General features: G+C 42.8%; 2 protein-coding genes across 7 annotated transcripts in view; one reads left to right on the top strand and one right to left on the bottom strand.

Moving 5' to 3' along the window:
* Nucleotides 1-7,204, bottom strand: part of PSMA1 (proteasome 20S subunit alpha 1) — a 30,685-nt gene extending 23,481 nt beyond the window's left edge. The window contains exons 1-2 of one of the 4 annotated variants that reach the window (XM_040559631.1): nt 6,973-7,204; nt 1,555-1,640 (exon numbers count right to left, since the gene is read on the bottom strand). The gene's annotated coding sequence lies outside the window, so the exon portion shown is untranslated. Of the gene's footprint in view, nt 1-1,554; nt 1,641-5,869; nt 5,958-6,251; nt 6,606-6,972 lie in introns of those variants that run through there. The other 3 variants (XM_040559630.1, XM_040559634.1, XM_040559632.1) reach the window with 3 other exon arrangements.
* Nucleotides 7,150-14,418, top strand: part of PDE3B (phosphodiesterase 3B) — a 93,101-nt gene continuing 85,832 nt past the window's right edge. For all 3 annotated transcript variants that reach the window (XR_005820567.1, XM_040559626.1, XM_040559627.1), the window contains exon 1: nt 7,150-8,127. Coding sequence is in view for 2 of the 3 variants with exons in the window: in XM_040559626.1 (XP_040415560.1) it covers nt 7,150-8,127 (978 nt within the window). In the remaining variant the exon portion in view is untranslated. The remainder of the gene's footprint in view (nt 8,128-14,418) is intronic.

The raw sequence follows: 14,418 nt of genomic DNA, 5'->3' as shown, positions 1-14,418 counted from the left end.
CATTACAGGATTCTGTTATTTTTTTTTCATAAAAGGAGAAATGTAAAGTTTTTTTTTTTTATTTACATGTTCTTTTTCTGGAGATTCATTTACATCGACTTACATAAGAGAGCATTAAATATAATGAACTTCTGAATACATTAATGCCTGCAAGGCTTTCCTACACATAGCTGAATGATACAGTACAGCCAAGCAAACAGTTAGGATGATACTTGAGCACGTGCTGAAACACAAGCCAAACTCTGAAGAGGTACAACTGGGTTTGTTTTATGCCTGCTGACAATATAATGTAATTTTAGCAATTTAACAGAATTCTAATGAATGTTAATTAACAAGAACCTGTCTCAATGATTTAGGGTCAATACAGTAGTTACCAAAAGACATGGAAATGAGAGAAGCTGACTGAATGATTCAGCTCACTTTTATCACCACCACCACCCACAATAAATGACCAGGCTTGGACCGATTTTGATCTTTTTCAAAATATATTTATGCATATGATGCTCATGTGTAAAGTCAGACTTCTCTGGAAAAACCAAACCAGTTCCCCAGTCAGATTTAATCTTCAGCGGTATTAATGAGCAGAGTCCATAAAATGCCTCTATTTCAATTCAAGAGAGAAATTTCAATTAGCAAGTAAGGGAATGAATTACCATAGAAATATTAGTGTGTATTCTTAAGTTTAATGCTATTTCACTGAATGTGTAGATTTTATAATAAAATATGATTTAGCATAAAGTAAACTTTTTATAGTGAGATGCTACATATGAAGCCACCTATTTTATTGATCTTCAATTTTGCTTATAAGATGACAAATTTTACTCAGTTCTGAGAAAGTAAAAATGTCAAAAGTTTCATGATCGAGAAATTTCTGCATTTTTATTATCAACAAATTGAACTCTCTCACTATTTTCCAAATAAATAAGCTCATGTGAAACAGCAGTACCATATGTAATTGTGCAATTCTCTAAGATCTTAAAGGCAGAATTTTGACAGCTATTCGTTGAACTTGATAGTCTGTTATCATCATTTTTATTAGGAAACAAGCATCTAAAATCACTGGTACTTTGGGGGGAAAAAAACAACCAAAGACATTTACATTTACTTAAACGGGCACCAGAAAAAAATTTAGAGACAAGATAAAGATGTGTTGTCCCAGTTTTTCTTCAGACTTAGAGTATTTAATTAGGTTGATGCAATATTTCTTCTATTCACTGATTGATCCTCAGGTTTGTCACTGCTGAGCTATATCTCGGAGCCTGCCATCACACTGATGTTCTGATACTTTCCATCTCCAGAAATAGGAAGTATCATCTAACAATGCCCTATCACACCAGCTCCATATTTCCAGTGAAAATGGAACGCCCATACTTTTTAAACTGACTAGTGCTGTATCTGCTAGAGACATCTTATCATACAAGGAACATTTTTTCACAACTTCTTTCCAGTTTTCTTTGTCGCGTGTCTTTTTTTGACAAGTTAAACTCACAGATGCACTCTGTAGTAACTTGGTCTTTCCTGTCATACGCTGAAGATCACAGTGCTGTGACTTACCTTTGAACCTGACTGCTTTGCTTCATGTGGAATGCACCTGAATCTCTCTTCTCACCCTTAGACAAGACAAATACATCGACTCCTCACTGCAAGTACAATGACACCATGCATAGCAAATACACTTCCAGAAGACTCTTTTCCTGTATTTTATTCTCCACTTAGTAGCTACATGAGTACCCTTCATTCATTTTTTTTTCCCCATTATATCTGGTTGCCTGTGAACCACTGCAGATCTCTCTAGGCCTTTAGCGCTGAAGACATACAACATCAACTTCTAAAATACTCGTATCCTGCATTTAAAAGACACCACATTACACAGGTATGTTTGAAATCATCCAGCACCTAGTTGCATCCTTAAGCCTCCAGCTGCAAGCACTCAGTGAGCTAGAGCACACGCTTCTACAGTTCACCAGCCAGAGAAGCCACAGTGCTTGCCTCAGGACAACTTCAGAATGGTAACACGTAGTACTGGTGTTTCTCCAAACATTGATTCAAGTTTGGTTAAGCCTTTTGATTTCCCTAAGGGAACTGCACTTGTATGAGTATGCATGTGTTTTCTGGAGGTATGGTATTTCTTTTGTTTTCTTTGCTAAATGATTGTGGTTGTAATAATGCTGTTTCTTTATTTAAGCATCTAATGTAAAACTGATAACAAAGTTGAGGTAGATACAATTACTGCTTACACCACCTTAACTGTCTTTGCATTAATTTACAAATTAACTTCCCAACAAAAGTCTAATGTTCAAAGAAATAAATAACAAAATACAGCTAACATTTCCACAAAGACATCTACAACTGCATTTACAAGACAGCAGGAATTCATACAAATGTTTTGGTTACACACAATTTAAAAAAATGTTTTGCGAAAGTCCAATTCACTTCTGATTACTGCAGCCTACAGACAACTTCCTCATAAACAAGAAAGAAAGAAAAGCAGTAACTGTAACAGCTCACTAGCTCAGAGCTCCAACACAAGACACATCCTCTGTTCCCACCTTCTTTTTAACCACACTCACACTACACCAGCAGTCAGGTAGTAGCAATTTGTTCCTTGAACAAGGCATCAATTCACTCATTCTTCAATAATACAGAAGAATTTCTAAGCAAATGAACCCAGATGACAATTAGAAAGCCGAGCTATTTAAGCCATGTAGCTGGTTTTAATTTTTTGTTTGTTTGTTTCCAATTTCAAAGCACACTTTGTTTAAATAATTCAGTACATCTAAATACATTATTCAAAATGAAGCTTAAATATGACAGGTATACTTTGGCTAAGATAAAGTTCCATCCTCAAGAAAGCTATCAACAGTAACTGAGACAATTTTGTAACAGAAACACACAAAAAAATTAGAAAGCACTGATGGCTCTCATAATTTGCTGCGATACTACCTTGTGAAAGGTTCCAAGTTAGGCACCATAATGTTAAAACCTTTCCCCATGTTAAAAGTGCAAGGTCTACAGTCAGGGCACAATTATGTACCGTTAGATGTAACTATTATTACTTTGATGAATAGACTATGGAAGGCTTGAAGACAAGCTTGAAAGATAATTTCTTAAGATTTGATTAATCTTTCCATGCTAGTACAAGAGAAAGCAGAGAATAGTTTCCTGAAGTGAAGACCTGGGCAACTGCATCCAATGTTATTAAACAGATAACAAAGTTGTCCACAGGGTGAGAAACTCGTCAGAATCACAGGACTAGATGAGGGAGGAAGGAAGGATCAGATGTTTGTATCTGATGTGTCTGAAGAAGGAGACAATAAAGGTACTCACAGGTAAAAACCATAGCAATTCCGAACAGCGCAGGAATTTTCCACATTCCAACATTACAGGGCACAATAGCCAGGACATGGCCAAAAAAGAAAAAAAAAAGTACAGCACAGACAGGAGGGAATGATTAAAACTTAGAAATATTCCACGGGATGAGGTAAGGTTTAGAGATGGTTCTGGATGCGCAGGTCAGAGAAGAGAAACAGGTCAAAGAAGATGCCAAAATTACAGCTTTGAATGACAACAGTTATGTTTATACTCTGTTCTTTCCAGTTACAATGTTTTGGAATGGAGAACAGACAAAGGAAACAATAACTATTTTGAAATATCATAGCCCAATTTTCATTAGAAACTTAGGAACCAGCACCTAAAGACATTTGTTTGTATATACATGCAGTAGTAGCAAAAGCCACTGCCAAAAGGCAGATACAGGTATTATACAGTACCTTAAGAATAAACCAGAATTGCTAAACTATTTTCTTTTGTTGGTGAAACTGTAAAATGACAAAAAAAGACATTACCTGAAATTAATGTCTTCACTACAACTTAAATACTTCGTCTTTTACTGCAACATTTTCTGTATTCAAGGAATATTGACCTACCAGTGGGCAAATGAAAAGGTACTTCTTTAACCTTAAAATTTTTCTCTCACAAGAAGAAATTTAGTTAATGCTCCTAATGATAGGTGCTGTCTTACTCAAGCCAACTTTTCCTCATACTGAAATTGTTCATGATTAGATAGTAAATTACTCAGGACAGGGATCTATTAATAGTCATATCCTTTTACAAATGAACATGCTAAGACGAGTATTGTTAGGCAACAGGGATGCTACGAGAGAAAAAACATACTCCCATAGAATGAGCTGTGAAGACATTTCTTCAGGGTGTTTTTGCACAGATGTACCATTGAATTAAAAGCTAATTACTTCATGATAAATGATCTGAAGACAAATAAATAGTAAGGTGGTGGAGTATGCTGTTGATGCTAAGTTACTGAGGGCAGAAAAAATAAACCTAGCTGAGCAAATCCGCATACAGCCTCATAAATGCATATGCAGGTCAAATTTAAGGTAAATAAGCATAAAGTGCACAGGGGAAAAAATAATCCTATCCTTGATTTGTAAAACTATCTATCAGCTGTAGATGTTAACACTCAGAAAAGATATCCTGTGATCTATATAGTTAATGCCATGAAAACAATGTTCAATGTTTGTTCAACAGAACAACACTCAAAACTCAGTGTATCCGCTTTCTTTCTTCCTTAACAAAACAAACAAGACTACAGAAATTATAAAGAAAGAACTCAATAATGACACGAAAACCATTATTTTGGCTCAGCATAAATCCATCTGCTCATGTCTTGAGTACTGTAACTCCTTGTTTCCTCATCAGCAGAAGCATATACTAGTGTTCACAAAGTACAAAATAAAGAGATGATCTGTACCCTATGAAAATATCAGATAGTCTATAACTCCTCTGCTTGGAAAACACAAGACTCACAAGACTGGGGAAAGATATAAAATCACAAACTGAAGAAAAAAGATGACTTGATAGAAACTGTTATCAATTAAGACAGATAGCAAACACGAAAAACATTTCACACAACGCAGTCAAGTTGTACCGACTAAGGACCTCCTTCCTGCAGTACACGGCAGATGCCAAAAGCCAACGTGGACTTAAAAGTAAACGAATGCATAAATGGTTGTGCAAATTCATGGAATAAAAATGCACTGAGGACTGTGTTAAATATAAGACACCACTTCCGATTCAGAAAGTGCTAATGCCACAGTGGGTTGCATATGGGGGTATTAAGGGGTCATATGATGTCCTATCTTTGTACTCTTCCTTTGTACACTTTCCAATGCCCACTGCTATAGTTGCTTGTATTCACGTATGATATTTCTGTGAAGATTACAATTTCTGTGAAATACTAAATATTTCAGGAATGCATTTATTTATAGCTGAATTCAACCGAATCCAAAAAGTGAAAGAGCTATGCAAAATAGCAAGATTTATCTCAGCCTTGAAAACATTCACATATACACTTGATTGCAGGCTAACTGGTGCCAATAATGTGTGAATAAAAGTAAATGCAGGATTATCATCCCAAAAGGAAATTCACATACTCTATTTTGAAAACTTTTAAACCAGGAAACTGTACAATTATACTGGCTGTAAGCGTACCAAGACAGGACAGAATTCCTTTTTCTTTTTTTCGGGAAAGCGCGTAGGAGGTATTTCTAACAGAGGGAGGCCTGTGACGGCACTGAAGTTCCGCTGATTTGCCTTTTGAAATACAAACCACTACTTATTTCCAACTTCTTACGTACAGAAATTACTCTGTTCGTCACTGCACATTGTACTCGCTGTCAGTGATCACGCTGGATGAGTTCTGCACATCGCAGCCCTTAGGCCTGGACCCTGCAGCTTCCTGTTACACCGCAACTTCAGCGCTGCTCGCAGGCAGCAAACTGCACGCACGGACGCTCAGCCACTTCCACAGCCTGGTTCAGCAAGCCAGCAGAAAGCGCCATGTGGGACTTACCTGGTCTGATCTCTGGACCGACTTACGCCAAGCAGCACAGCGCTGTGTGGAAACGTGTCCCAAAGGGCACTGCAAGTAACGAAGGGGCTAAAGATGCAGAGTTATAATCAGAACGTTAAAAGCCCTAAGCAGTTACACTTAAGGAAAACGAACGAGCAGGTTAAATGAGCCGAAGAGCTGTGCAAAAAGCCCACCAGCTGCCTGTCTTCGCTTACTGCAGCCCAAGCGCCGCTAACAGCCTGGTCCAAACCGACGGCTGTACTCCGCTCCAGAGGGGTTAGCTGTAAAAAGGATCAAACTTGGGCTGGAGACGGGGTCTGACCTGCAAGCTCAGTTAACGAGGACTGAAAAAAGCGCGGAAAGCTCCTCTACTCGTACTCACTTTTCGTGTGCTTAAAGAACCAGACGGTCCTTACAAGGCAAACACTTTGCTATTCTTTGCATGCCGCAAAGCAACGTTCGCGGGGTGCCTCAGAGAGCCCCCCAAGCTCTTCTCAGCGGCTCGCCCAGCCAGCGCCGCTGCCGCGGGGCGGGTTTGTGGGACCTGCCTCAGGCAGCTTTCCTCAGAGCTTCCCGGAGCCGGGACGCTGCCGGGTTCGGGCTCGGGCTCGGGCTCGGGCTCCTCCGCTCCTCGCCGGCCGGGGCGGGACGGGGCCCGGGCGGCCGCCTCAGGGCGGGCGGCGGGAAGGGCGCGAGCCGCAGCCCCGGGGACGGCGCCTCAGCGGCCGCTCGGCTCGCGCCGGACGGGCGGGTGCGGACACACACGCACGGGCGCGCGCCTGCCTCGCCCGGCCCCTCCCGCCGTCCCCTCCCTTCGCGCTTCCCCCCCCCCGCCCCCGCTACCGTGCTGCCGTTAGCGCGTGGCAGTTAGCGCCCAACCGCTCCCGGAGCGCGTGCCGCCGCAGGGGCTTCCGCGCGCGCCGTGTGCAGCGCTGTGAGGGAGGGCGGCGGGCGGGCGGGCCGGGGCCGCGCTGAGGCCGTGCTGCTCCCGCCCCCGCCGGGGCTTCGCCAGCGGCCGCTGCCGCCGGTGAGCGCTGGGAGGCGACAGCGAGCCCCTCCCGCTGGATCCGTTCGGGGGAGAGCGAGCGAGCGAGGCTCGTTACCTTTTCTCTCTTTCCCCGTCGCTCCCCCACCATGCTCCGGACGCCGCTGCCTGCGGAGGAGACGCCGCGGGTCAGCGCAGCGCCCCTCTCCTGAGGAGATGAGGGAGGCGCGGCCGGGCCGGAGCTAGCGCGACCCGCGCCTTGCCCCGTCCTGCCCCTCCCGCCGGCCCGACCACCATGAGGGACGAGAGGGAAGCCGCCGCCGCCGCCGCCTCCCGCCCCGGCCCCGGCCGAGCCCCGCAGCACTGCCAGCAGCCGGACGGCGGCGCGGAGAGCCTGCGGAACGGCTACGTGAGGAGCTGCGCGACCCCCCTGCGGCAGGACCCCCCGAGAAGCTTCCTTTCGCTGCTGCTGCTCCCCGCCGCCGCCTCCTCCTCCTCCTCCTCCTGCTGCCGGGCTCTGCTCAGCCTGGCCGCCCTGGCCGCCCTCGTGCTCTCGCTGCTGGCGCTCCCGGGCCGGGGCAGCGCAGGGGGCCAGCAGGACGGGAGCGGCTGGCGGAGCCCCCGGCCTCTGCACGCCTTGCTGAGCCTCTCCCGCTGCCTCAGCCCGCTCTTCAGCATCGCCTGCGCCTTCTTCTTCCTCACCTGCCACCTAGCCCGCGGCGGAGCGACCCGCTGGTGGCTGCTGGCGCTTCCCGTGTGCTGCTACTCGGGGGACTTCGTGGCGCTGCAGTGGCTGCTGCCCCCCGCGGGGCGCCAAGAGGAGCCCCGAGCCCCCGGCGAGCCGCAGATGGTGGCGGGCAGGCTGCTGACGGTGCTGGGCTCGGTGGCGGCGCTGACCCTGCTGCAGAGCTCCCTGAAGCTCCGCCGGAGCCTCCTCGTCTTGCTCTTCTCCAGCCTGGTGTGGCTGGTGTCGCTCGGCAGCCTCCACTCGCTGCCCCCGGCCCTCCGCCCGCTGCTGGCCGGCTCTGTCGGGGCGGCGGGCTGCCTCCTAGCCCTCTGCGGCGGCGAGCGCGGCGTCCTGGCGGCCCGGAGCCGGGCAGCGCATCAGCAGCATCACCACCACCCGCGGCTCCCCAGCGCGGAGGAAAAAGTGCCTGTGATCAGACCCAGGAGGAGATCGAGCTGCGTGTCCTTAGGGGAGACTTCGGCCAGCTACTACGGCAGCAGCAAAATGTTTCGGAGACCCTCGCTGCCTTGCATTTCCAGAGAGCAGGTAGGTTTCTCCGAAACTGCAGGGAGAAACTTTCCGAGGAGTGAGCGCCGCTCGCTTCGCCTAACCTCTCAGTGGGTGCGCGCTGGATGTCTGCTCGCTGTCAGACGCCCGTTAAAGAAATGGAGGAAAATAGTGGTTCCTTAGCGGGTCTTAATTTCTCAACTTGGTTCTGCACAGCCGATGTAACCCTCCCTTTTGGTCTGTATGGAAGCTAAATCATACCAATGCATTTGCAATAGCATAGAGGGCTCGCTCGCTTTTCATACGACCTTAATTATTAAAGCGTAGCCCTTTTTCCTTAAACAAACAAACACCTTCAGCTATCAGCTACCTTGTTTCTTTTCCAAAGCCCAGCTCCACCACTTCTGGCAGACTTCACCAGAGAAAGAAACCACAGCTTTCTAGCTGCTCGGCACTTCACTTTCTTCCCGCTTTCTGTCGACAAAAAGGTGCTAAAGAAAAACACAAAATCAGATTTTGAGGGATATTTTGTACCGATGTTTGGCAGTGTTTGAGTGGCAGGCGTCCTTCTGCCTTGCAGATTACGGTCTCTCGTTTCTCTCTCTCCCTCTTAACCATCTCTTCCTCGCTCCAAATAACTTAACATTAGGTTGGGGTTGATTGGATTTAAGCAACTACTTTTTTTTTTTTTTTTTTTTTTTTTTTAACTGAAGAGAGAGCTGTTCAGTAGAGTCTGGAAAGATGCCCAAAACGTTCAGTTTTCTTGAATGGAACTCTGTTGGTTTCTCCCTCCTGGAAAACTTGTCAATGAGTCTTGTTTTTTGCAGCGCGAAGCCCCGTGTGGGGCCGGGTTTGTTTATGTTCGGTACATTGCACGTGAACTGCAGGACGCCGAGTGGTGTGCCGGCGGGATAACCAGCCCCTTATGGAGGGAGGATGAGGGGAGAGTTCGGAAGGAACATGCAAGCCAGCAGCTCCTGCAAGGGATGGTTGCCGCAGAGTCCCCCATCTCCCGCTGTTGTGGCTGAAATTCATGAATGCTAAATGCAAGTTTCTAACTCCGCTTTGTCGTGTGTGCCATAACGCGCCTCTTGTGATCGACTGTGAAATAGGTCGGAGGAAACACGAGGTGAATCTGAACAAGTGGGGTGGTTTTCGAGCATGTCGTGCTCCGCGTTTATGCAACAGAGTAAGACAGCAGTAGTCGTTCTTTGCGTAAAAGGTTGAAATGCAAGTGTGCTGCAGCACGCTTCAGAAGTAACTCATTCAGTAAGTTTTTAAATTGTCAAGTGCAGACTATGAAACGAACGGTAAATATTGTAATAGCAATTAAGATATGTAGGGAATATTGTGTTGTAATTTACTTTCTCTGCTCTGATCCCTTCTAGATAGCAAACGCTCTCTCTTTTTGTGTCATTTGTCTGCAGTATAAAAAAAACTCAGAAAATGCAATAACAGCTTTCATTAACCTTTCTAGATGATAAAAGATATTTGTTCTCATACAACTCACTAAATGCTTCCTTTGATATGCAGCTCACTTCCTAAAAAAGTATGTGTATATTTCAAGTTAAGGCATTTATTATTCTTTAAGTAACATCATAAATGTCAACCAGAACTAAATACATGGAATTTATTGGCAGTACTTAAATCATACGTGTTCATAATAAAATGCAACTGTTTGGTAGACTTCCAGAATTTGATATCTTCATTATCACCAGAAGTGAACAGAAACAACAAAGAGATCTAAAGTTCTTTATTTTCCTAATAGTCTATTACACTTTACAATAAATATTTGTGCTTTGTTAGCCATGGTTTAAATTGGATTCACAGATATACGTTCTATGCAGTATTTTATGAGCGGTTTTTATAAGGATAATACAGGCTAAATCCTCTGATCTCCTGTCTGACTTGGAGAGAGATCAGACATTGCAAAGCTGATAAAATGTCAACTGTTTGGGCTGGGGGTGGTGGCATGGGGTATAGCCTGTGACTTTATTTGAATAAACACTGTAAGGTCTTTATATTGCTTCCTTGAAACAGAAGGAAAATACACACTTAATGCTCTTCAGAGAGCATTTATTATGTGAACTTTCTTGAAAGATTGATTGCGTGTTTTGCAGATGTTTATACAACATTGCAATGCTTCTTTTTCAATATTAATATTTTAAGATAGCGAGTTTAATGAGCATTATTTGGAAGATCAGTGGAGTACAAGGAATGTGCGGCAAGTCCACCATGCCAAGAATACTTTGGTGAATGACAGCTAAGTAACTATTGTGATTATATTTGATGTATTTTATCCAATTATTCGTGCACATTGAACCCCTGCAAGCAGGGACACACGAGAACAAAAAAGGCAGATGTAGATTTTAGTTACCCTGGGGAAAACAGAGAATGCTACTATTGACCTTAAGTTTCCGGTTACTTGTTGATTTGAAATTATGCCTGACTCTTGTCTAGTTAAAACTATGAGAAAATAATTGTATTGGGTTGACTGTTTTTTCTTCACAAATAAGCTTAAGCTAACAATTGTAAGGGGTCTTTCCCCATGGGGAGTGGGAGGGTCAGCAGCTCAACGTATGCGCACCCAGCAGCGTGCACATGCTGGAAGCAGGTGGAGCTGTCACTGTTTTCTGGGATAGAGGTGGGAAGAGGCCCTGTGAGCATTATGCTGCAAGTGCTTTCTAATTTGAGCAATGTGATTGTCATATTCAGAGTATTGCTTTCTGTACTTGAACAGCTATGGCAACTATAACACTGAAAGGTTGTTAAAATTTGTTCTTACTTTTTATAGGAATGTCCATGCTTACTTAGCCACCAAAATCTACGAATTCATGCTGCGTATGTTTTTTCTGCAGTATGCATGGCTAGTGATGTTGTTTGGTGAGTGGGGGAGAAGTCTTGAGTGGATTCTATCTTTAAAATTTCATGCGAGTATACTTAAATGCCATTACCAAATATATAAATAGGAAAACACATAGAACAGAAGAAAGCAATATGACTGAAATTGAGGCTAAAAATCTTGCAAGTGCAGTGTCTTTTCTGACCTCTACTATATTAACAGGAAAAGTCCATGGAAATTCATATAATTTTAGCAGTACACAGGCTTTTTGAATCCTTACTTCAGTATTCTTCGACCTAGAGAAGAATTGCTTATTAGCAGTATGAGTGCAGTATTGATTGCTATACCATATTTTGTGTAGACAATGTCTTGATTACAAGTATTAATCAAATGCTAATGTCAGCTGTACCTACTGGTATCAAAGGGATTATCTTCATTGGCTGATGAATACTTACCACTCCGTTGCTTAATTTTATTTTTTTCCTGAAAGACAAATCAAGATTGGGAATCTTAAGGGTGTTTGTCAGATCTTTATACATAATATTCGTCTTGAAAAATCCTGTAGTAAAGCATTACTTTTCTTTAACAAGCTGGTGAATATGTATATGAGAGGGAATAACTATATATAGGACATTTTCCAAAATGTCCATTTTTCCTTGTAAAAGAATAGGCCTTCCTAATTATGCATAAGATATGTGTGTCCAAAACAGCCTGCAACTAGAGATGACTTTTTTTTTTTTTTCCCTAACTCTCTGAGTATGTTCAAACAAGTAAAGAGGCTGAGATACTTCTTTGATAGACATTCATGTTGCATTCTTAATTAAGGAGGAGTTGTCTTGTAATTAGGCTGGTGAATTGACCACCACCTCCTGCCAGTTTCAGTTTGTGGCTATCTTGTATATTTTATGCCTTACCTTAGGAAGGTAAGGATTTGATTTTGAGAATCTAAAATGTTTATGTAACTTGAAATTAATGCAGTTTGTCCTTTATGTAGACAATTTGTGTCTATTTCCTATTCTTACATTATATTTTGTCCTTAAGTATTGAGGCTATTAGCTTCCTAGTGGAGAAGCTACCTGTTGGTATGTATTTTACAGTGTCTTAAAGTTATTAAATTCTGATACTGCTTGCAGCCTTAGAAACCCGAATATCTTATTATTGGTTGCAGCCAATAATATGAAATGGAGCTCTTCTTGCTATGTACACAATTAGCCCTTTGCAACGTTCAGTAGTGTTTGCAGTGACCTCTGCCTAAAGTGCACCTGCATGTAAGGATTTGTTTCTGTTGTTACCAGAATCTTTGTATCTTTTGGGTTTTTATCCTCTGTCTTATGTGAAAAATCCATGTAGAAAGGGTGTGTTGAGCTGTGAATGTGATCAGTTTCAATGGGAAGCAAGTGAGTGTTTGGAATATACAAAGAGAATGACTACATGGTGAAAGTGACAGTCTTCAGAAGCCATTTTTGCATCTGTATTTTGGATAAGTAAGATATTTTTTTAGTTCTCTGTGGCCTTGAAAAATCTTTTGTGCTAGGTGAAATGAGAAGACTCCTAAGAAGTGTTGTAGCTTCTCTCTCTGTCTCTCTTTCTCCTCATTTTGTAGTTAGAGTCTTGAAGTATAATACCAGAAAGAAAGGCTGATTTGAGAATGGTCTGCCTATAGAGACCTGTAGAAAGAGGTTGGAGCTTAAGATGCCATCCTGTGCCAAAGCGATCACCAGGACCATAATGTGGTTCACAGAGAATGACAAAAAATGCTGAGAGTGCAATTAAGAAGACTGACTGCTCTTAAGAACTCTGTTAGCTTCTTGTCCATTGTAAGCTGTTGTTTAGATACTCAAAACTTGATGGGAGTTTGTTTTGGGCAGAAGTAGTACACTAAAAAGGAGGGAAACGTGTTTGTAAGTTGTCAGTGTAGCAAAAGGGGTTAATTGTTTCTGCAGGTGTGACTTCCTGCAGAGAAGATATAAAGAGAGAAAGGAAGGAAATCAAAGACAACTGCTGAGGAAATGATGGAGAAATTTGGAGGAAGTATTGCAGGTGGTGTATTACAGGAGTGACCAGAGTGCAAGTAGGAAAGAAGTGGAAGGAGCTGGAAGAGAAGTTTCCAAGAAATGAGAGATCAACTGTGTCAAAGGGAACTAACAGGATAAACTGATGAAGTTCTAGTTTTCGGCTTTGACTTAGGAGATATTTTAAAATTATGCAAGAAAATTGTAAAGATGAGCGATAAAAGGTTCCCAGGAGAATCTCTAGAATGGGAAAAGAGGATGGCCTCCACACTGCAGTTCATGGACAGTATGTTCTGTGAGGTTAGATTTGAAAGGAATAAAAATTACAAGGTTGCAGGCATATTTTACTGATGAAAAGACTCAACTCCTGTGCAAGCTGTGTGCACACGTATATGCCTGGCAGTACCATCCTAATGGAAACACAATGGCCTTAGATTTTTCAAAGATATGAAATTCCAGCAAGCTTTATGAAAAAAGGTGGGTGGGAAGATCCTACGAAATGTGCTCTGACGTGGGGCAACTCTGCGGTATGAGCCGAGCTCAAGGAATCCACATCAGTGTCTCCTATGTCATGAGTGAACACCACAAAATTTTTGTTAGTCTGCTCCTTATTTGACAGGAAAATAATCCTTTTTTTAATGCCTTTTTTTTTCCCTTCTGTTTTCCTTTTCTGATACCTAAGAAGTGAAAACTTTGCAGCCTTACCATCATTACCTTCTTCTATGAGGAATGATATGATTTAGCAATATAGGCATGTTGGTTTTTCTATATCCATGTTGGTAATAGTAATTGAAAAATATGCATGTGGCTTAATTTGGGATGAGTACTTTCAGTATACCCAAACCACACAGTCTGCTCCCCCACCCCAGTGGAATTGTACCACAAGCCTGTGGCACACCTGCCTGTTTCCATCTGTTGTCAGTACAGCTTTATCAGCACGAGTTCATAAAATAGACTCTTCTGAAAGTGAGTGAAACTTAAGGCTTGCAGAGGGAAGTCTTATCAGTTTTACTGAAACAACAGCTTAAATATGAAACCTTGCACAGGCATTCTGGTATTAGTGTCTCTTTTAACCTTCATTATTGGTCATATTGTATTTTCCTTTGATTGGATTAAACCCTTTTAACAGGATGGGAGCTAAACTAAAGGCTAAAAAAGGCATTCTTACAGTAGACTCACTGTCCCCATCTTTAGCACGATTTTTGTTCCAGTGTGGCCTAAAATTAAAGGCTTATATACACATTCTGGATCTCTGGGTCACTGATTTTCTTAGTTTAATATTATAGATGCAGTTATAAACTATATTCATTTTTCTAAAACCTTTTTTCCTAGGTACTCTTGGGTGACACCTGTTTCCCACTTCAGGAATCTTGTTCCTTCTGTCTGGCAGATTCTCATAAAGGAATTCTAAATCACTGGGTGCTCTAAGTTACTAACATAGGATAAGAAATACAGGTTAAGAACAGGTATCGGTGA

This window comes from Cygnus olor, chromosome 5 (assembly GCF_009769625.2).
Source record: "Cygnus olor isolate bCygOlo1 chromosome 5, bCygOlo1.pri.v2, whole genome shotgun sequence".
Taxonomy (NCBI): domain Eukaryota; kingdom Metazoa; phylum Chordata; class Aves; order Anseriformes; family Anatidae; genus Cygnus; species Cygnus olor.
The sequence above is the reverse complement of the archived record's forward strand: the minus strand, read 5'-3'. Positions and strand labels throughout refer to the sequence as shown.